We start from the raw sequence: 22,592 nt of genomic DNA, 5'->3' as shown, positions 1-22,592 counted from the left end.
CCCCCACCCATGCCCTCCTTGGGTGCATGCAGCAGCAGGAGCTGTCCTGCCACCCCTCTCGCGCCCCCTGGATGACCTGCTCATGGCTCTGTCCCATGCTGTGCTCTGTCTGGGCAGTGCCTACCCCTGCTCCAGCCCCACTCCCTCCCTTACTGTGGGGGGCATATGGGAGTGGGGCTGTGGGGAGGGGCACTGCTGCCACCCCAAAATTTGCTGTAACCCTCCCCCCCCCAGTTCCCTTCCCAGCACCACCACCACCTGCCCCAAGCACGGCCTTGCCCCGCACGCAGATCTGGGGACTCATGCTCCTCATGCCCTCTGGGGATGTGCATAGTGGCAGGAGTTGCCCCACCCTGCCCTGGCTGGGCAACCCTATCCCTGTCCTCCCCCACCCCCTCGCCCTCCTCCCCACAACAAACTTATCCTCCAGGACTGGCTGTTCTCTACGTGGCCGGGCTGTGTCCTGGCCACCCATGTGCTGCGCTGTGGCTGCACGCATGAATGCACAATTCCGTGTACCCCCTACAGCCCTTTTAAATAACCCTAGGGGTATGCATACCCCTGGCTGACAACCATGCATTTACAGAACTCTTTTCCCCTTGAATCCTGCCAGAGCCCAAGACTGGACATTTTCCAGATGTACTGCAAAGCCTTTCTGTTTGGGCAAGTATTTAGAAAGCAGGGCTAGAACAGCAGTATTGTTTAGGGAGTTCTTGTTTCATGTTTTATTTTGAATATTTCACTTTTTTTTATTTTGTGATAGTGGAAGCTGCCCTGAGCCTTTATTGGGCAGAACAGTATATACATCTAATAAGTAAAATTAGGACTGAAGATTAATGAATAAGGACACTAGTCAGCTGTTTAATTGCCATTTTGTTTCTTTTAACAAAGATAGATAAAATAAGACAGTGCTTATATAATCTTTTTGACCTATAAAAATTCAGACTATATTCGGAATTCATCCATAGTTCCTGTCTCTGGCTGACCCTTAGTCTTGGAATGTACTTCATTTTTTTTATATGATGAGTGATCATTTATTAATCTGAAAAGTGATGTAGAAAATAACAAATTCTAAAAAGAAAGTAGTCTACATGTGCATGATTATTAGTCTAAAAGAGGAAGTAAGAACATTTTTCTTAATTCTTTTATGAGGATAGTTAAGCACTGGAGCAGATTGTCTATGGAAGTTATAGAATCTCTGTCATTGGATGAGTGCAAGTTGGCTAAACCTTTATCTGAAATGATTTAGTGACAGATAATTTTTTTGTCCTGAACAGGGGTTGGACTAACAACCACTTGAAGTTCTGTTTTTCCAAGGTTCTGTGATTTGATTTTTTTGGTTAAATAACTTGTGAGTGAATGTTTGACTTACTGAGTTATGATTAGCTGGAAAAATGGGAATATTTTGCCTCATTATATTTAGACATTAAATATTTGGAATTGGAATCAAGCAACTAGCATAAAAAGTCAGGGTTATGTAGCCTTCTGCCTGACTTCAGAGTAACATGACTAACTGCCTCTTTATAGCATAAGAAATGATAGACTTCAGGTTTGTATGGATTAGATTGTGAGATGATTGTGTAAGGAACCATTCTTCTCTTTTTGTTTTGCATTTTGAAATTACTGCTAAATATATTAATACATTTCTCTGCAAAGGCATCCTAGACCCTCCTTGTAGGCTTGGTAACACACCTGCTCTCCAAGACTGCACTGTTCCACCTTTAATCTTGCCAACATTTTTATTTCTATTTCATTGGGGCCCTTATTCACATTTTCAGTATTAAGGTAGTTAAAGTTCTATTTCTAACAAGTAAAGACACTAGAAAGTTGATTCTGTTTGTTGTGGATTTTGACACCATTATTTGACATCAGTGTTGTTATAAAAAAAAAAAACCAATGTACCAGTGCATTTCCTTTCTTCTTTGGTGATCTTGGTATTGAAAAAGCATGCCAAGGCTCACTTGCTTATTTATCTCACATAAGTATTTACTTATTTAATATTCTAAAAATGCTTAAAAGGTATTTTAGATGTGTTTGACATAACTGAAAAAGTACAACTTAAATGCACCAGTTTCCCTCCCTATCCATCAGTTCTTCACCCTTCTAATTCTCTCATTCTTCCTATTTTCAGATATAGCCAAAAAAGTTGATATTTCCAGTGTCCAGTTTGGATTATTTTGAACTGTGGTATGGAGTAAATTTCAAATTTGGTAGACTTCTTTAAGGGATGCTCTGCCATTAGTGCCCATTTCCTTTATACCAGAGGGGCTCAGCTCAAGCATTTCTGTTGATTGCAATATGGCAGTTGGGTATGGGGAGAGAGATTATCTTTTAGCTATGTAATTCCTAAGTAATTTTAGAGCTGTAATAGGCAGAGCCAGGACCTTAAGCTTTACCTGGAAATCTACAGCCAGACAGTGCATATTATGGAGTACAAATTTTTAGTTTGCTTTTGATAGCTGTTCCACTTTCCAAGTAGCCTTCTGTTTCTGTCCAGGATTCAAGACTGAATGGGTTTAAGCAGTGGAGTGAATTCCATGACTCTGATCTCGAGGTGATAAGCTAAGGACACTATCCAAAAGGAATGGTATCAAAATTCTAGATGTAAATTATGATATAAAAGCTATCTATCTGGGAATCTAGCTAGATGTCTTTGCTGGAAAGCTGGTCAGTAAATGTTGGATGCAGACGTTTAGTCAAAAGGACAGATACGACTTCTGCCATATCCATGAGGTGCTTCTCTCAAATCTCAGTCTTGAAAGAAAATGTTAAGATGCATATTGTTAGCATTCAGAAGGCACCTCTGACCTTTTTGAGTGTGATCTTATTGAGGATTCACATGTTCCAATTATTGTATATAATGTTATAAGTCTCATTCTCCCTATTGGCTTTGATTTTCCTCCTGCTTCTTTATTATATTCTTACCTAGTATTTTTTTAAGGACATCATTTTTAATCTCCAAGAATAGAAATCCAATTGGATGCTATTTTATTAGGAGAAAAAGGGTTATCTGAAGACAAAGTTCCAACAGGACTCCCAGTTCAACCTCCTTAGAGTTCAAAGTTTCTATCTTAAGGTTTTTCATTGCTTATACTTTCTTACTAATTTTTGGTCATGACTAATCATTTTGAATTGGTTCATCATTCTGTGAACTTCACTTTCCATAAAGGACAGTGTTTGTAGCCAGTGGGTATGGGTGTGTAACTGCTACTAGGTATCTGGCATGTGCTCTTTTATGTGGCTTTGCCCTCTGAAGGTGAAATAACTGAAAAGTTTCACTTATTGTACATTGAGGATCTAAGACCCCAAAATGAAACTCCTGTCAGAATTATATGTACAGAGGAGCAGAAATTCAGATGGATAACACTGTTACGAGCAGGAATACTTTCTCGGTATTCTTTCAAGGCACTTAGTTATTCAGATTAAAAGTGCGCTGTTTGAAATGTTTCAGTTGTGTTATGCCAGTGCTCAGAGGTGACTCGAGCAGAGTGTGGGGGCTGGGGCAAATCAGCCCGTGCGGGGCCCCACGCCTGCTCTGATCCCATGGGCCCCAGACCCAAAGAAGCTGCCACCAATATCGGTGGCGGCTGGGGGGAGAGGGGTTGCGAGCCGCTAGATGTGGAGCCACGGCTCCGCCCTGCTCCGTGCTGCTGCTGTTCCGCCCCACTCTGTGGGGGCCTCCCAAAGCACAGGGCCTGGGACAGTCACCGTGATTTGCACCCCCTAGGGATGGTTGCCAGTGCTTCTGCTGGGACCCAAGCTGGGGTTTTCTGACTAAAGGGTCTTGCTTCTCAACTCAGGGTCAGACTGATCATCATGTTTGGGGTCAGGAAGGAATTTTACCCCATGGTCAGATTGATACAGACTCTGAGGGTTTTGGCCTTTGTCGGTAGTGGGGTATTAACCTTTTCTAGAAGCAGAACATTGACTGCCATGGTTCCCCTGCTTTACCTGTGTCAGATTAGGGTGTTATGTGTTGTGTTATGTCAGCATTGACAGTAGTCTTACAAAGAGTTTAGATTATTGATTGTATAAGATAGTCGATATCCTATACAATTGATATTGTGTTGTATTCTGCCTCAGGCAGGAGGTTGGATTAGATGACCTCTGGAGGTCCCTTCCTGCGCTACTTCTCTCTGACCTCTATGTTTTCTATTGCTGAAAGTATATATTTTTTAAGATTACTTTTCTCTAACAGATACTTGGTTGAATGGCATTGATATGCAGTATTTTGGATCCTGGACATTTTGGTTTCAATTTTTGTCTTCAGAGTCCAAATTAATTATGTTCTTTGACATTTTGGGGATGCTGAGGCAAAGAGTTACAAAGCATTTTCTTCCTGCTTTAGAGGACAATCACAGTTTCCTTACAATGGCAGAGTGTCAGTACATAATCAAGCATGAACTTGAAAATTTGAGAGCCAGAGATGAAAAAATGATCCCTGGTTATCCTCAGGCAAAGCTATATCCAGGAAAATCAATTGGTAAGTAATGTCATTTTATAATCTCTTTATCTAACTGCTTTGTCATAATATTTGTGAAAAATCTGGAATTGTGAAACCATGAACATGCAAAATAAAGGGAACTTGCAGTTTCCTGTGGCTGTGAGTGAAAACTTGTCCTCAAATTATTAACTTATTTTAAAGAAATGAAGCTTATTTTTTAAAAACCTTATCAGTGATCTTCTCAAAAGACAAATGGATACTTTAATACCACATGACACAGTTGGGAAAACTGCTTTTCTTAATATATTCCCTGCGTATTAAATTAAATAAGGAATTTATTAGCAATATGCATATATATGAAAATCTATCTAAAGTATGAATCAAGAAAGGAGTTCAGAATCTTATGGCCATAACACAATCTTTGTTTACCAGGCCTAAACTTTTTTCTTTTGCTTCACTTTCTGATTTTCTTTTCCCACATGCCTTTTTTACAGGTTTTCCTAATTATTTCTTGGCTTTTATATGTATTGTGATTGATATTATCTGAACAATAATGCTGAAGAACTCCAGAATTCGAATGTTAGTGATAAAGAACATTTATTTGATGCAATAATTTTCCCATATTTATTATTTTCTGTAATAAGTCAAATCGTATCTAGAATTCTCTGTCAGTTAAGAATATTTAAGGTTAGGACTCTGGAATTTCATTATTATGCTGTTTTAAACTGTATATAACATGCATACGTTTTGATAACTGCCATTCATTATTTTCTACCTTTGGTATCCAAAATATTGGGAAACTTTCTTTTTATCACATTAGTGAAAAGAATCAAGAGAGATGATATGGCATCTATTTGAGTGATACTATACTCATATTAGTGATGAAGTACTCATTCTGTGTGGCTAGATTATAACATCTTTTTTTAAAGCAGATTTTAAACAATGAACTAATCATTGATCTCAGGACTAGATTTTGTCTTGCTTTTGGAGAGGTCTTGCAGTGAACCTTATTTGATGTGGTTAAGATTAGATGATACATTTGGACTGTTGCCTTTATAGAGATGACAAAAACAACATTCATATTTACATAGCTATTAACATAGCATTGTGGAGAAATAAAGTTTGGTTTCACTTTCAGGAATTACTTGGAGAATTATAAGTTTACTTTCTTCCTATAACTTCTGTTTTGTGGGGGAGCAGTGAGGTGTTTTTAGGAAAACTGGAACTGGACCATTGGCACAGATGCTTCAGTTCATATAAAACTGCTTTAATATCTGTGAATCATGACTTGTTTTTATATGTCTGTGTTAATTGTCTAAAGAAAAGAAATGTTTCTGCCTTTCAGTAACTTGAATGATAGACACCCTTTGATGTCTACCTAAGTTAGAGCAATAAAATGAATTTTGCTTGGAGCAGCTATTGTATAGATCTAGGCATCTGTACCACATATAGTTAGTTGTCATGTAATTTGCAGAGCTGTATAATAAATTTAAGATGTGCCTTTTGCTGCCTTGTTCTCACCTTGTTTTTAATCTATTTTCCCTGGCACAATCTAAATTTCCGGTCCCTGAGCAGGTTCTATTAACAAATATATAGCAAATGGTACTTGCTTTCTGTTTTAAAATGTAAAAAAGCAAAAATGTTATGGAATGAGATGACTTTTACAGCAGACACAATATTCATGTGTTGATAATTTAAAAAGAAATATATGGTAATTGTTTAAGACTACTTTAAGACATGTAACAAGAGATTGAATTTTACTATTCCTTTTAGTTTGAATTTAAACATTACTTATTATTAAAGTATAATTTAAAATGTTCATCGTTTGTGGTGTTCATGAAAACCCTGTAGACCAGGAATCAAGCCTGATCTACATGACTTGGTTTTACTGGCAGAACTTAGTAAGTCCACACTCAGAGCTCCTGTGCAGCGGTGGAGCACCTTTCTTCTGGCAGAGCACCACCCGCTCTGCGAGGAATGGAAGGCTTTTGCTTAGGGATGCACCAATAGAGATTTTGGGGGCTGATACTGATAACTGATTTTTAAGGAAACATATTGATCGATACCAATCAGATTTCTGATACAGCTGCATGCAGCTGGTAAGTCTCTTGTGGTGGAAGGTGATCTGCGTGGGGCAGGGTGGGGGGGGCTACAGCTGTGGGCTGGGACCAGGGCTAGGGCAGTGTAGGGCTCTTCCCAGCAGGGGCTGGGCTGGGCTGTGCTTGGGGTGGGTGGTGGCAGTGCTGGGAGGGGAGCTATGGGGTGGGGTGGGGCGGGGCTGTAAGCCCCCCCCACCCTGCAGTCCCAACTCCTAACACTGCTTGCTCCGTATGCTTCCTTGGCCCAACCCCCACCCCCCTGTGCTGGGAAGAGCCACGGCTCTGTTCCCCCCTCCGGCTGGGCAGTGCCTGTCCCAGCCCCTGCCCCACTCTCTTCGTCACCGTGGGGGGCATTGATGTGCTCCCCCATGCCCTTTCCCTACCCCTTTCTCTTCCATCACAACAGACTTACCAGCTGTATGCTGCTAAACTGCCAGGCTATACTTTTCGCTGCCTGTGTGCTGCACATGCATGGGTATTTATTAGGCAAATTATTGGCCACACAAAGCCGATTTCCAGTGCAGTCAATTTTCTTCATATCGATGCCAGTCCAATATTGGACCGATGTATATGTGCACCTCTACTTTTGTTACTACTTGGAATTTTCCAGAAAACTCAGATAGGTGCGTCTGTGCTATCTGTTGAAAACTGGTCTCTTAACAGCTGGTGCCTGTTAGGGTGTGTTTGTGTACCCTCTGGTACAGCTGTTGCAGTTGAGCTGTGTGTCTTCTGCTGGCCCTGCATAGGTAGGGGCATGCTTTGACAGCCTACTTGTGGCAACAGCTGTTTGCCAGCAGAAGGCTTGTAGTGCAGACAAACCCTAAGCAATCCATAATTTTTGCTGCTCCATTCTGGTACAGTAGCAGGTTTGTCAAAATTTCCTGACATGAGTGTCTTTCAGTTTTGATTTGCTGTTCAAACCTTACTTGAATAGAATGCTGGCTTGTGGATACCAACAGACTCTTCTTCTCTCATAGACTACAATTGAGCCCAGGTCTTTGGAGTGCCATTTGTGCTTTCAGCCCCTACATTATATAATATATTATTAAATTAGCATGTAAGGATGTGAATATTAAGGGATTAAATTGTAAGTTAGATTAGAGTCTTTTCTTTGAAAGAAAATTTAATTTTGTTAGCAATAATGTAATCCAATGCAAGCACCAACTTTAATGTGACTTTGCAGAAGCAATAGATGCATGTTTTTTTCCTTTTCTTTTCAGTGAGAAGATTGTTGACCAATGGCATCCTAATTCAATTTTTTCCACTTCATGATAAAGATGAATTGAAGAAGCTCCGGCACACTTGGTATAGCCGAGTGAAAATTAGTTTTCAGCCATTAGGTATGTTAGTACTTCTTTCATTGAGGGGGGAAAAAAAAGCCTTGATACCAGAAATGGTTCCAGTGTTGATGAGCTTTTGGAAAGCTAGCTGGCCTTAGCAGAGTCTTCAGACCCTTGTCTCTCACTGAGCAATTCTCTTGAGACTCTTAGTTAATTGGGGTTGTATGGTACTAGGTTAAGGGAGGTGGGACTTGCTTGACCAGGGCAGCAGAGCCTGCAGCTGTTGAAGACAAGGTTCTCTTGTTTTTATTTCACGTTACTTGTTTTTCCCTTTTTAAAAAGCCCTAGGATAGTAAATGTAGAGAAAAATGCGTTTAATGATGTACTAAAGTTGGACTGTGAAGTATTTTAAGTAAGAAAATGCAAGAGAAAATATCTGAGTTTGAGTAATAAGGCATTTTTTCCAGTGTGAGAAGTAAGGGAAAGAAGCTTTCTTATCATAAGAAAAAGAGTTCTTAAAAGTACTTTTTGAATAGCTGGCTTACCAAAATAGGTTCCATAATATCTTATTATGACTTTTGGTGAAATTTTGTTGTGTAATCTTTTGTAGTAAAACAAAGTTCCTGTCAGCGTGATATATGAACACCTTGTTCTAAATTACATTTTTGTTTTTTCGGTAGAAGATGCTAAATATCTTTCCCTAGGAAAAAATGGTGTGATATGAATTGAATGTTTATATAACCATGTATTAAAAGATCAAATTGTAATTCATACGCTCTAAGAGAAGGGAGTCTAGGAAGCTGCATATTTAATTCTTGGATTTAGAAATTTTTATTTACTTTTTTAAATGATGTATCGTGTACATTTTTAAAATTCATTTACTTACAGTAAAAGAATATTAAAATAGCCTATAATATTACATTACATAATTTGAAAAATACTGTAGTCGTTTAACACAAGCGAACTTTGGGTTTTCAGACTCGTATGATAAAGAAGACTTCCTGGGTTACGACACCCTGTCCCCGATATTGTTGGCAGCTACATTTTCTAAGCCTTTCCGTAGACTGATTAAGCTCCAACTTAAAATTAGGTTGGCTATTTGCTATCAGTTGAAATATTGTTCCAGACCTTACTGCATCAGGTGTGAGAAATTTTCTTTTAAATATAGTTTAAATTAATTCGTGGCCAGTTTATACCCATTTGTTCTTATGCTAGCATTGTCTTTTAAATTAAATAGTTCTTCTCTCTCTGTGTTTGCCCTTTTACAAAGTAGTTAGATCCCTACTCAGTTTTCATTTTCCTAGGCTGAGTGAGTGAAGCTTTCTCAGTATTCTCTCTTACAATAGGTTCCCAGTTCTGTGCTTTTCCCTACTAGCCCTTCTATGCACCTGTTCAGTATGAGTTTGTCATTTTTGAACACAAGTGACCAGAGTCTTACTAGTGTCTTGTACAAAGGCATTTACTTCTTCTGTCAGTCACATTAAGCCTTGGAAGTATTAATATTCATATGTACTATATGGCCAGGGATAGAAATTACACACAGATTGATATAAATGATCAGAAACTGGTTCAAATCAGTAACGCAACAAAAATTCAATGCACTTAAACAGCTTTCAAAATGGCTGAAACCGGTTTAAGATAAACCTGAATGGATCTAGTATCAGACTTAACTGATTTAGGTTAAATCGGTTTATTGAACTTCTGTCTCAGATCCCCTTCAGATGCAAGTTAACTCACAGTCTCCCAGCACCCCAGGATGCTTTGCACCACTCCTGCAAACTTCCCTCCCCGCCTCCTACCTGCCGTTGCAGGGTGAGTGGGCTGGCTTGGCCCAAGCTGTTTGCTCCAGCCAAACAGGGAGGTGTTCTCCCTAGCACCCCCTAGCTTCTGGTGTAGGCCACTGCAGGCGCATGGCTACATTTCCAGAATCAAAAGTGAATGTCTGTTTGTTTGCTTACCTATTTAATCTGTACAGCTTGGACTAACCCATGAAAAGTGAACTGATTCATCCTTGGGCTTTTTTGTCTGTCTGTACTGTTACAAATTAAACTTGTAAGCCATGTGCAGTTCGCTCTGGACTGGGGCAGTGATCACGCAGAGCAAGTATCCAAAATCAGATAAAGAATCTTTATTTGCTGCAGCGAGGTGCCTCCGAGGAGGAACCCCGCCTACCAGATATAATACTATTTTATACTTTGTTAGTACGTCAGCATTAGTTCTTGATTAGCTCGTGCTCGTAAAAATACCCAATCATCTATTAACTAAATCACTGTTCTATCCAATCAAGTGGCGCTGTGCGCGTGAACACCGAAGTTTAACTCTCGTGACTACATGCCCCGTATATTCTTGCCAAGATGCATCTTATCTTACAAAAACCATCCTTGTACTGTTTTCAAGGTTCCTCTGTTGACGAGGCTCCTCTGTTGACCAGATTCAGCTAGTTTCATATCTTATCAGTAGCCCTTACACAGCACCTCCCCTCTCCCAGCTGTCTCGTAAGTGCTGTGTCCGCTTTTATGAAATGGAGGCGAAAGGACAAGGAAATGGCCTCACTTTAGCACATAAAAGGCCTTGCTTTAGCCCTACAAGATGCATATACAACAGTACTTAGCCTGTTATATTTGAAGTTCCAACAGAAACTGTAGAGACTTTAATGACAGAAATTCTCATGGCTTTGCTATGAGATTGTTTGGGACATTTCTGTTTTGTTTTGTACTCTCCATGCTTTTATAAGTTGTTTTGTTCTCTTGCTTTGTTCTCTAGTTTATTTTCCTGTTTTATAAGTTATTTTTGTTCTTTTACTGTAAACTGTCCTGATCCTTTATGGCGGGGGTGGGCAAGATATGGCCCACCAGGCCATTTTATCAGGCCCGCAAACCCCCTAAAGAATTTAATAAATGAATATTTATTTGCTCCTGGCTGCCTGTCAAAGATGATAAGAGCAAGAGGCAGCATGACCTAGGGGGAGCTGGCAGGACAGAGCAACCCAACCCCACCCCACCCCCAGCTCTTTCCCTGTCTTCCTACCCCTGCACTGCCTCAGCATGTGGCTCCCGGCTGCATAGCTGGAGCATGGGGCTGTGCCGGTACCCTGTGTGTGTGTGTGTGGGGGGGGCAGTGTGTGTGTGTGTGTGTGTGTGTGTGTGTGTGTGTGTGTGTGTTCCTAGGGTGACTCTCACATGCACACCCTACCATACACATGCACCCCCCCATACTGTCCTATACGCAGACCTCTACACCTCACACACCCCAGCCACCCTCCCTCCCACAGTCCCCTACAAACCCCATACCCACCTACACCCCATATCCACACACATACCCACACCCCTCACACCTATCCACCTCCCACAGACACACACACACCCTCCCCCACAGACCCACACACCCTCAGCCATCCACAAATCTATACCCACCCACCCATACTCCCCCCTCCACAGTATAAAAGAGTAAGACTTCATTTTAAGGTATTATATACAAGTACCTTGATGTACACCACACAAACGCATGTAAACCGGGACAAAATTCTTTTTTAATCAATTAATGAATGCTGTAGATAATCATTTTAGAATATAATTTGGTATTTCTATGGTTCCAAGATGGCAAAACCCCTTGCTGAAAGGAGTACTTCCAGGGGTAAGGGGAGGGACTTCTGGTGGAATAGGTCAGGAGCTAGGGGGCAGGACTTCCAGTCACAAAATGGCGACCAAGGGGTGGGGCACCTGTCAAGGGGTGGGGCTACCCTTGCAGCCCTCGACAGCTTGCCAAATCTTGGTAAGCAGCTTTCCACCTGAAATAATTGCCAGCCTCTGTGTTATTGGGAAGGATGACGTGTACATTCTAATAGAAAAACAAATAAATAACATTCCAGCTTGGACTTAAATTAAAAAAAAATGGGACAAGTCTTTGTGCAAGTTAAAACAAACATTTGGGCCCAGTGAAGGCTTCTGGCATGCTGGCAAAGTACATTTCAGGGCACGTCTACACTACATTTGACAGTGTGTGCTGGTACAACTAGGCTAGTTTTAATCAAGCTATCTAATAGCAGTGAAACTGCTGTGACACTGACAGAGTAGGTTAGTTACTTGAATAAGTAACTATGCCGCCATGGTTTCGCTGCTCTTGATACCTGAGTTATCTAAGTAAGCCTAGCTCAGTTATGTGTACACATGCTTCAGCCATGCAAGAGATTCAATGAAGACATACTCTTGGTTTTTCACAGTCTGTGTAGACCTCTAGTTCAAGCCCACTTCACCAAAATCTTTTAGGGCTATAACAGATCTTTCTAACCAAGAAGACTTTCAAGGCTGGGACAAGCTCCTGAATGTAGTCTCAGTAATCTTAAACCAATCAGCTATTGGTCTGTGGTAGACCATTCTGTCATTGTCATCCCTTAAAGACAGCGTATATGTGAAGTGCCTATGCTGTTGTATTGTGTTACACTTAATTTTCAAATCATAGAATCATAGAAGTAGGGTCAGAAGGGACCTTGTAGATCTTCAAGTCCGACCCCCTGCCTGGGCGGGAGAAAAAACTGGACTCAAATGAGTCCAGCCAGGTAGGCATCAAGCCTTTTCTTAAAGATCTCCAGGGTAATCTTTACAGTTGACTGACTATGTAATCTTTATATTACATTAGCATAGCATTTTGCATTACATCTTACTTTACTTGAAGCTAGTATTTTATTTCTACTAGATATTTAATACCATGGCTATAGACACTAAGAGAAGTTGTGCTAATAGCTTTCCTTCCATTTGATTTTTTTCCCGTTCAAATAGACCTTTTGGTGCTTTGAAAGTTGGAGGAAGAAATAGAAAAAAGTTATGTCTGTCTCCTGTATTTAGAAAACTGAGCCATGGTCTTTATATGAGTTTATTTAAATTTTTATTGATACCCATGTTAAAAATTGTTGACTGTAATCAAGTAAGAGGTTTGTAAATGGATAAACTGTTTAATTTTGGTAATCCCTGAGAGGCAATCATATCTTCAGAACACTAAAACATAGCAATCAACTGTTTGTGTCCTTTAGATCACTTACTTATATTGCTTTAGAAGCTAATAGGGAGCTATATGTATAGTTAACCCCCAATTTCTTTTTTTCGTTTCCCTTGGCTAATTTTTTCTGTCTTTCTCTCCACAGATGAAATACGCTGCTACTTTGGTGAAACAATTGCTCTCTATTTTGGTTTCTTAGAGTATTTCACATTTGCTTTGGCTCCTATGGCTCTCATTGGGATTCCTTATTATGTATTTGCATGGGAAGACTATGATAAGTACGTGATGTTTGCCTCATTCAATCTGCTTTGGTCTACGGTGATTCTTGAAGTTTGGAAGCGCTGCTGTGCCAGAATGACATATAGATGGGGAACACTGTTGATGAAACGGCAGTTTGAGGAACCAAGGCCAGGATTCCATGGGGTCCTGGGTATCAATCCTGTCACTGGCAAGGAAGAGCCAGTATACTCAAGTATTAAAAGGCAGATACGAATTTATCTGGTGTCTTTGCCATTTGTGTGCCTTTGCCTCTACCTCTCACTCTATGTCATGATGATTTACTTTGACATGGAACAGTTGGCACTGGATTATCATGAGGAGAATGAGTCTTCCTTTAGCAACTTAATGCTTTTTGTGCCTAGCATCATCTACGCAGTTGTGATTGAAATTATGAACCGCATCTATCGGTATGCTGCTGAATTCTTAACCTCATGGGGTAAGACTCTTTTTGTTTTGTCAGAAAGTAATAATCCGAAACGTTTAGGAATTATTTATAAATAAATCTCTTAGAAACATTAAATGTTATGCTCATAACAGTTTGAAAAAAATCCACCGTTTGCTTGTTCAAAATATGTTAGGAATTCTTATTGAATGGCATAAGCATACAACAGATGTTTAAGAGTGGGGGTGGTCAACCTGCAGCATGGCTGCCACAGGTGGCATGAGGAGCCTCTTTGTGGCACTTGGTAGACTGGAGATAGGACGGCAGCACAGCAGCCAGCCAATAGGGCAGGAAGCAGAAATCAAAGCAACAAAGCAGGGAGGGGGAGCACAGGGAAGGAAGCAGAAAGTAGAACAGCACAGGGAGCATAGGGCTGAGAGCAGAAAGCCGAATAGCAGATGGCAGAAGGGGATCAGCTTGGCACTTGTGGAGGTGCAGGGTTAATTTGTTGCACTGCTGTCAAAATATTGGCCCCCATTATTTCAGGGAATTCTTGAAGCAAATTTTTACTAGTAGTATAGTAAAACAAAAGAGTTTAACTGTCCAATGTTTTAGTTTTCTAATTGCAGCATTCTGACAGTGATGCTATAGGGATTTGGTGAGTGATATGCCCCATAGGAGGAAATAGGCAGGAATATGGAAATATAGATAATGACAATTAAAAAACCTCCAAAAAACAAAACCTAAAACAGCATCCTGTAAATGAGTTTTTTTTTTAAATTCCAGAACTAGATTCTATATGGTTATCAAGAGGTGGTGGGAAACATAATGCCTGACTGTTTCTATGACTTATTTTTAATGAATTGGATGTGATATTTTGTGGTCCAGACTGCAATATTGTGAAGCATGGTTTCAAAATATATTTTCCGTTTTGAACTTTTATCACTTTTGTGGACAAGGACATTTGGACTGTTCTGAGTAATGGTCAGATAAGTTGTTTCTATAGCTCAATGCAGTATATTAGTAAAATCAAAATTAACAAGACTGGGACCCTGAGGACCAATCTCAGGAAGAGTAACTAAAGAGGAGAGCAGTTTAGCCAATAGACTGAACAGATTTCAGTAATGCATGCTAACACCTTTTGTGCAGTACTAATACTACTGGACACCAGCAACAAAAAAGCAAAAATTTCTTGATATGGATATGTTTGGGATCAGCATATGTTCAACATTCAAAGACTGTTCTTCTGAAACTACTTTTTAAGTTTCTATTTTGTCTTCAGTTGCCTATCTTGTTTTATTTCTGTCATTAAATTGTGGGGAACAGATATTGCAGGATGCCAGTGACTACAGGTTTTTTGGTGCTAATTATGGAGGGTTAAGGTACAAGCTCAGTATATTTTGCATGCAACTCCTTAATTTAAATATTAAAAAAGCTAGGAGCTACTTTTGATACCAAGTGTCTTCTCCAAGTTCCGAAAACATATATATGCTTTGTAATCCTAATGAACCTCTTCAATCCTTTCGGCTTGTACAGGTTTAGACTTTTGAGTGGTTATAGATACTGTTTGATTGAGAATGCAGGTATGTCTGACTATGCTGAACTAAGAAGTCTTTTTACATCTTAACCTGTGAAATTAGAGATTGTGAGGCTGTAGTGTTTTGAGTAAAGTAAAATCTGCACAAGCCAGAAGGATTGAAGAGGATCGTTAGGATCACAAAGCATATACAGGCATACCTCGCTTTATTGCGCTTCGCAGATATTGCGCTTTTACACATTGAAGGTTTGTGGCAACCCTGCGTTGAGCAAGTCTATCAGAGCCATTTTTCCATCGGCGCCATTCGGCTCAGATGATGGTTAGTATTTTTTAGCAATAAAGTATTTTTTAATTAAGGTATGTACATTGTTTTTTAGACATAATGCTATTGCACACTTATTAGACTACAGTATAGTGTAAACATAACTGTTATATGCACTGGGAAACCCAAAAATGAGTGTGACTTGCTTTATTGGGATATTTGCTTTATTGAGGTGGTCTGGAACCAAACCTGCAATATCTCCAAGGTATGCCTGTATGTTTTTTTGAACTTGAAGAAGTGACTCCTAGCTTTGTTAATATTTAATTTAAGAGTTGCAGGTGAAATGTAGTTTCAGAACAGCAATCTCTGAATGTTCAGCATATGCTGATCCCAAACATATCCATATCAAGACACTGTATGCTTTTGTATTGCTGCTGTCTGGTAGTATTAAGTCCTGTGCAAAGGGGGTTACATGCACTACTGAAATCTGTTTAGTCTATTGTCTAAACTGCTCTCCTCTTTGGTTCTCAGGGTCCCAGCCTCGTTAATTTTGATTTTATTATGTTAAATTGTATACTGCATTGAGCTATAGAAACAACTTATCTGACCATTACTTAAATCAGTCCAAATGTGTATGTCCTTGTCCACAAAAGTGATAAAATTCAGATGGAAAATATATTTTGAAACAACACTTCACAAAATTGCAATCTGGACCACAAAATATCACACCCAATTTGAGTGATGTGTTGGGGAGGCACATTTCTCCTCCAAGATTTCTGCGCCAACAGTAGGGCATGGGGCTGCCATCTAGCCAGAGCCAGGGCCCAGCAGTAGTGGGGGTTGTGGCTGCAGTGCAATTTCTGTGCCAGTGGTGGGGTGTGGGGCAGAAGCCTGGCTGGACCCAAAGCCTGGTGGCAGAGACACCAACAGCACAGAGTTGTGTCCCCCTACTGTCAGCTCTTATGTGTCACCTATGAAGATAAGAAAGTATGATGGTTACAGGGTGATTCATATTTTAGAACCCTTTTGGTAACTTTTGAGTGTTTCATAGTTTCTAGGGTTGGAAGGGACCTGAGGAGATCATCTAGTCCAACCCCCCGCCATGGCAGGAAATAACAGTGGGGTCAAGTGACCCCAGCAAGATGTTCATCCAACCTCCTCTTAAAAACCCCCAGGGTAGGAGCCAGCAGCACTTCTCTTGGAAGTTGGTTCCAGATCCTAGCCACCCTGACGGTGAAGTAGCGCTTCCTGATATCTAACCTAAACCTGCCCTCTGCCAGCTTGTGACTGTTATTCCTGGTCACTCCTGGCAGTGCAAGGGGAAATAGTGATTCCCCCAATGCTTGCTGATCCCCCCTGACTAATGTATAACAGGCCACTAGATCCCCCCTCAGCCTTCTCTTTTGGAGGCTGAACAGGTTCAGGTCCTGCAGCCTCTCCTCATAGGGCCTGCCCTGCTGTCCCCTGATCATATGAGGGGCTCTTCTCTGGACCCTCTCCATGCTGTCCACATCCCTTTTGAAGTGTGGCGCCCAGAACTGGACACAGTACTCCAGCTGTGGCCTGACCAGTGCTGCATAGAGGGGGAGGATCACCTCTTTGGACCTGCTCGAGATGCATCTGTGGATGCATGACAAGGTGCGGTTGGCCTTCCTAACTGCCTCTCCACACTGCTGGCCCATGTTCATCTTGGAGTCAATGATGACTCAAAGATCCTTTTCCGCCTCTGTGCTGACAAGAGGGGAGTTCCCCAACCTGTAGGTATAGTGCCGGTTGTTCCTCCCGAGGTGCATCACCTTGCACTTGTCTGTGTTGAATCCCATCCTATTCACATCCGCCCGCCCTTGTAGCCAGTCTAGGTCCGATTGAAGCCTGATGCTTCCTTCTAGTGTGCCAACATCCCTCCACATCTTAGTGTCATCAGCAAATTTGAACAGGGTGCTTTTTACCCCCTCGTCCAAGTCACTGATGAAGATGTTGAACAGTGCGGGCCCGAGGACCGAGCCCTGCGGAACCCCACTGCCCACGTCCTTCCAGGTTGAGAAGGACCCGTCCACTACCACCCTCTGGGCACGGCCCTCCAGCTAGTTGGCGACCCAATTAACTGTGTGGGCGTCGACACCACGGTCCCCCAGTTTCTTAATGAGAATGGGGTGAGAGACAGTGTCGAATGCCTTCCGGAAGTCCAGAAAGACTATGTCCACTGCTACCCCTGCATCTAACGATCTGGTAATCTGATCATAGAAGGCCACCAGGTTGGTCTGACAGGACCTGCCGCTGATGAACCCGTGTTGGTTGCCCCTAAGCATGCAGTGCCCTGCTGGCCCCTCATGGATGTGTGCCGGCATAATTTTCTTGAACAGCTTGCCTAGGATCGAGGTAAGACTAACTGGCCTATGTGTTCCTTAGATGACAGGCTTGGCTTCCTGCATTTCTTTTAGAGTGAAACCCTGCTGTCCAGTCACCCCAAGTGTTTTTTTTCCATGTTTCTCAACTGTGTTGACACAACTAGCCCAGCAGTGTGAAACCATTAAGCACTTTTCATTCAGGCAGCTTTGCTCACAATTTGATATGTTGTGATTACATTTAAATAGATGATTGAGTATATTAGTCTAAGGCTGCTTGCAGACATTAAAAAAACAAGCAAACAATAAAACCCTGTACTTTACTGGAAGAAGCAGCATGTTAGTTGCGTGTGGCTCGCCCAATGTCTGTATAGATCGAGTGCCTTAGTGGGGCTTTTTTTTGCACTTTTTTTTTTTGCACAATAGCTGAATGAATCGGCTTTAGCTAAATCACCAAAAAGCCCTACTGAAGTGCCTGATCTATACAGATGCTGCAGAGCCAGGTTAAACAAATGCACTGCTTCTTCTGATAAAGCACAGGGTTTTGGGTTTTGTTTTGGGTTTTGTTTTTTTTCAAAAACGTCTACAAGCAGCTTAAATGTCCAAATCAGGATGCTATGACAGCTGTTGAAGGGTGTTGCCAGGAGATATGTGCATTCTCCAGTAAGGAAATAAGTGCAGGCTTTTCCCTTCCAGCCACTCCACATCCTCCCTGCAACTCACTGTAGTGCAGACTCTTGCCTTCCGGCTGCTCCTTCTCTTTTCCAGCCCCTCTTCAGGCAGATGAACACTACAATAAATAAATTTGATTTTTGAAATGGGGAGCCACGCAATTCACAAAAGATGAGCAGTTCCTTGAATCTTTTTTTTTTTTTAAAGTTGAGAACCACTGGTCCAAACCATTTAGTTAGCTAGCTGAGTGAAGTTCAAATTCAAGTTTAAGGGAGCTAAACAATCCTTGCTGATGAGTGCAGCTTGCAAGTATGTGAAATGTATCTTAACTGGTACATGAAAGGGTACAAGGGGGCTAGAGAGAAGTTTGTCCAGAGCTAGGAGGAGGCATGCCAAGGCTAGGAGTAGAAGTCCGAGAGCTATGTTTGCTACTTAAGTCAGTAGACAAGATGAAGATGGGACCCCAAGACCACAGTTAGGGTCAGACAACAGAGTCAAGAAACAGTGAAGGGTGTGTAGGGGGCTTAAAAATGGGGATTCTCAACCGGGGAGAAATGAGAATTCTCAACTGGGGTAAGGCGAGATCTTCTGAGTGCCATGAGGTGCCACACAGTATTAGCGAACACTTACACATGATACAAAAGATAAATTCAGATGTTTCAAATAGGAATCCATAATGCCATTCTGACCTGTTGTAGTCTTTCTGAATTATTTGCAACAGAAGAACTGTCTGTTGTTTTTCTGTAGTCAAAAAATGAGCAGACACTTTCTGAGGGTGCCTTGAGTCTAAAAAGGTTGAGAACAGTATACTGACTTAGAACAATAGTCAGAGGCTTCTGTATTGACTAGCTGAAGAGTAGCTGCTAATGCTGAACTCAGTATTAGGGCCACAGTTCAGTTGCTTGGGATGACCATACTTGTAGATGCAAATACCAAGCTGTGATATATGGATCATCGGGCTACAGCTTCAGCTACAGAGACTTCTGGGCCAGGTTGACTGTTAAGTCTTTGCAACCCTATCTGGTTGATAGAATCACTGGCAACAGCAAAAGGAAATGTCATGATCACCCTGCTCCATAGTCCTTTGCAGTATATCTGATCACTGCACATCTGAAGTAAAGTAATTAAACGGATGTGGAAGGTCAGAACCAAGGCACTGGTCTGCTAGATTGGTATTAACTGTGCTTGAAGATACCTTAGAGAAGCATTGTTCAATGAAATTACCTTGAAGTCAGGTGTTAGTTCAGTGGATTAAGGACACACATGGCCTGTCTTCTACTTTACAGAACAGATACTGGAAGACCACTTGTCGCCTGTTATCCGGAGGGATGATGTAGATCCCTCCTTCTTGGGGTGCATGTTATATGCATGCCTTCATTAACTTCATGTTATATGCATATCTTCATTAATGTCTGATAGTCCTGTGTGAAGAGATTTGAACCACGCTGAGGACTGATATTTTGCAGAATAGTTCAAAGCAAACCTAGAGCTAAATTGCCTCAGTTTTATCCTTGGATGAAGCAGGGATAATGTTGGAGTGGTTTTGCTCCTGTATAATTAACTTTTTCAGTGTATCAGCTGCTTATGTGGAGCAACAACTTAATCTCCGTTTTTTGGGAACATTTGTCCATACCCTAAATGTCTGTGAACTGACTCCTTAGTTTGAACCAGCTTGTTGGCTGATCAGATTGTTTCCTGTCCTTGTTTTCAGTGAAGTTTTGGTGAGATGTTCATTGAGATTTAAGGCATACTCTGATATAATGCCCAGGAAAGCTTTGAGTCATGGTTTTTTCTGTGACTATTCAGATAGATGCTGAGGTTTTTGTTGACATTTGTGTGTGTGGCATAGATGGAAACTGTGGCACTTGACTTTAAGTCCTTATCTTGTGCAGTATTGAGCCATCTTTGTCATAAGTATTCAGGACTTCTTTTAGATGACTGATGTCCTGGTCCTGTACTGTCAGACGTGATTTCCACGTAAATGCTTGGCAGTGATGCTGGGAAGAAGTCATCCTCAGTATAGATAGATGTAGAGCACCAGCACTTAACCACAAGTACTATGTGGTTTTGGGTTCAAATCTGCTTGTTATGTTTTAGCCAGGTTATGATTGCTGTGTCAGATTGTAGGTGTTTTATTCATCTGAATGATTAAATAGGTGGCTAGGCAGTTTCTGCTAATTTTTCCCAGGTTCTTTAAGAATTTGCAGATTTGTTGTCAAGTCCATAGATTTAACTGTTTCAGTTTCCCTTTATATTTCCTTTGCATTGAAAGGCTGGAAGTTGTTTTTGTTTTCAGGTATGTAGTATTTGGTTTGCTGCCATGTCGTCTTTGCTCCTTCCAATATTTTTTGTCCTCTTTTCTCTTATCAGTTTGGCATTCATTTGTTTGGAGAAATGCAGGAATGGTCTGGTACTAACAGCTGCTAAATTTTCTGATCTGTTCTTATGCTTCTTAGATGTATCTTTGTGAGTTCAGTTTTTCAATGGCCTGTTCCTACTTTCCTTTTTCGACAGAATCCAGCTTCTAAAAGATGTGTTGTGATACTTGGATTGATCAGTTGTGATAACTGTTTGTAGTATTTGAGGAGTTCTGCATATTTTTTATCTAGGTATGGGGTCTTAGTTTTATAACTGCTTCTTAGAATTGGCTTGGTGGCAGTTTGATAAATGGCTTTGCATGCAAATGTCTGCATTGGAGAGGATACAAAAGATATACCGTAGTTTGTGAATAGTGCAAGTGTGAGCCAGTTTTTTTCCCTGTTGAGTCCAGGAGGGTTGTTGTTTGTGTTCATAGTAGTTCAATAAGGATCAGATGGTGTTTACTCTGAGAAGCATCTCATCTGGATAAATGAAAAATACTTGCTGTTTTGGGTCCCAGATAATATGAAAAATATAAAGTGAAAACCAGTTCAGAGAGCAGTTTCAGTTTATCTGATCTTCTGTAACCCCAGGTAATGTTAAAATGCTTGGATTGGCTTAAGTGGGGCTTCAGGCTAGCATGGTTAAGCCACTTGAGTTTCTGTACCAAGTGTATACAGTGCAATGATGTGGCAGGCATCACATCTGGCCTCCTTTGACTTGCCAGTCTGAATACCACTTAGAGCTGGATTTAAGTGGGTTGGTCTGAGGTAGAAGTGTTGATCAGAACTTGATTTTACACCTTTAGGTCATACCAAGATGTCTTAACTGATCTCTCTCTGCTTTTCCTCCTATCATAAGTGATGTGATAGCTCATAACATTTCCACTATTGATGGCAGGGTGTGAAAACGTAGGAGAAATATTTGGAGTGGACCAGGTTGCTGCTGGAGTGGACATTTGCTGCTGTGAAATTATTGACCCTTACAATATATCAGGGGTCTGAATTAGATGGGAGTGGTTCTGTATTAGTATAAGTGTCATAGCTTGCTGTTGAGAAAGTAGATCATAAGGCCACTTGACGTTAAGGCAGCTGGCAGAATGGGACTATTTGACATCTGCAGGCATCGCGGTTTTGGACTGCTAGGAACTATGGGCCACCTCTGGATGGCAGCCAGTGTTGCTTGAAGTCCTCTGGGCCCCTTGTGGGAGCCCAGAGAAAGTCCAGATGTGACGTCCTCAATGGAGGATGAAGTAAAAGCCGACTGCTGCTGCATTGGGCGACCGATGTCATAAAAACATCAACTGAGTAAAAGAAGGTGTCAAAGGAGTCTTCTTGGCATCCGGTGCTTGGTGGGCTTCACGGTTAAATGGTTAAAAGCCTAAAAACCGCATTCTGGGGCCGCCACTGGGTCGGGCAACCAGTGCCTTAAAAACACCAGTAAATTACGGGGGACAACAAAAGAGAAAACAGGGCGTGCACGTGCAGGGTCACAGAGCCAAAACAAGTGCTCCACGGGGACACGGAGCAAAACACCCCAGACAGCGCCCACCGGCTCGCAAACTTGGAGAGCTGGCCAGCGGTACTCTGCCCAGAGAAGCTTGGGAAGGACACCAAGGAACAATGCCCCGAGGTCACCGGGAGCCTTCCCGGCCAGAGCCTCCTTCCTAGATGGCCAGATGACAAGCTGGGAAAATGGGAGTCAGCATGTTGTTTAGAGGGCAGGGCTGAGAGAATGCAGTGTTTAGTTGCTGAGAGGCCATCAATATTTAGCTGAAGGTTTTTTTTTCAGATTGGTCTAATTCCAAGATATTGTTAAGATAATTGAGTTAATTAGGAAGTCTGAGTTGGCCAGATCTGAAAGATTTTCCTTGCTAGCTGCAGCTTTGGTTTCCTCTTCCAAATCAACTACTTTTGCATAATCAAAACTTGGCTGCATTATT

General features: G+C 41.4%; 1 protein-coding gene across 3 annotated transcripts in view; it reads left to right on the top strand.

The window, feature by feature from the left end:
• ANO10 (anoctamin 10) overlaps positions 1–22,592 on the top strand; it is a 237,978-nt gene that overhangs the window by 5,532 nt on the left and 209,854 nt on the right. For all 3 annotated transcript variants that reach the window (XM_090046446.1, XM_090046444.1, XM_090046445.1), the window contains 3 exons: positions 4,349–4,483; positions 7,764–7,883; positions 12,961–13,530. In XM_090046446.1, the coding sequence (XP_089902572.1) occupies positions 4,349–4,483; positions 7,764–7,883; positions 12,961–13,530 (825 nt within the window). The remainder of the gene's footprint in view (positions 1–4,348; positions 4,484–7,763; positions 7,884–12,960; positions 13,531–22,592) is intronic.

The sequence above is a fragment of the Crocodylus siamensis genome, chromosome 5 (genome assembly GCF_052110815.1).
Source record: "Crocodylus siamensis isolate JL-2025a chromosome 5, ASM5211081v1, whole genome shotgun sequence".
NCBI classification, from domain to species: Eukaryota; Metazoa; Chordata; order Crocodylia; family Crocodylidae; genus Crocodylus; species Crocodylus siamensis.
This window is presented reverse-complemented; position numbering and strand designations above follow the sequence as displayed.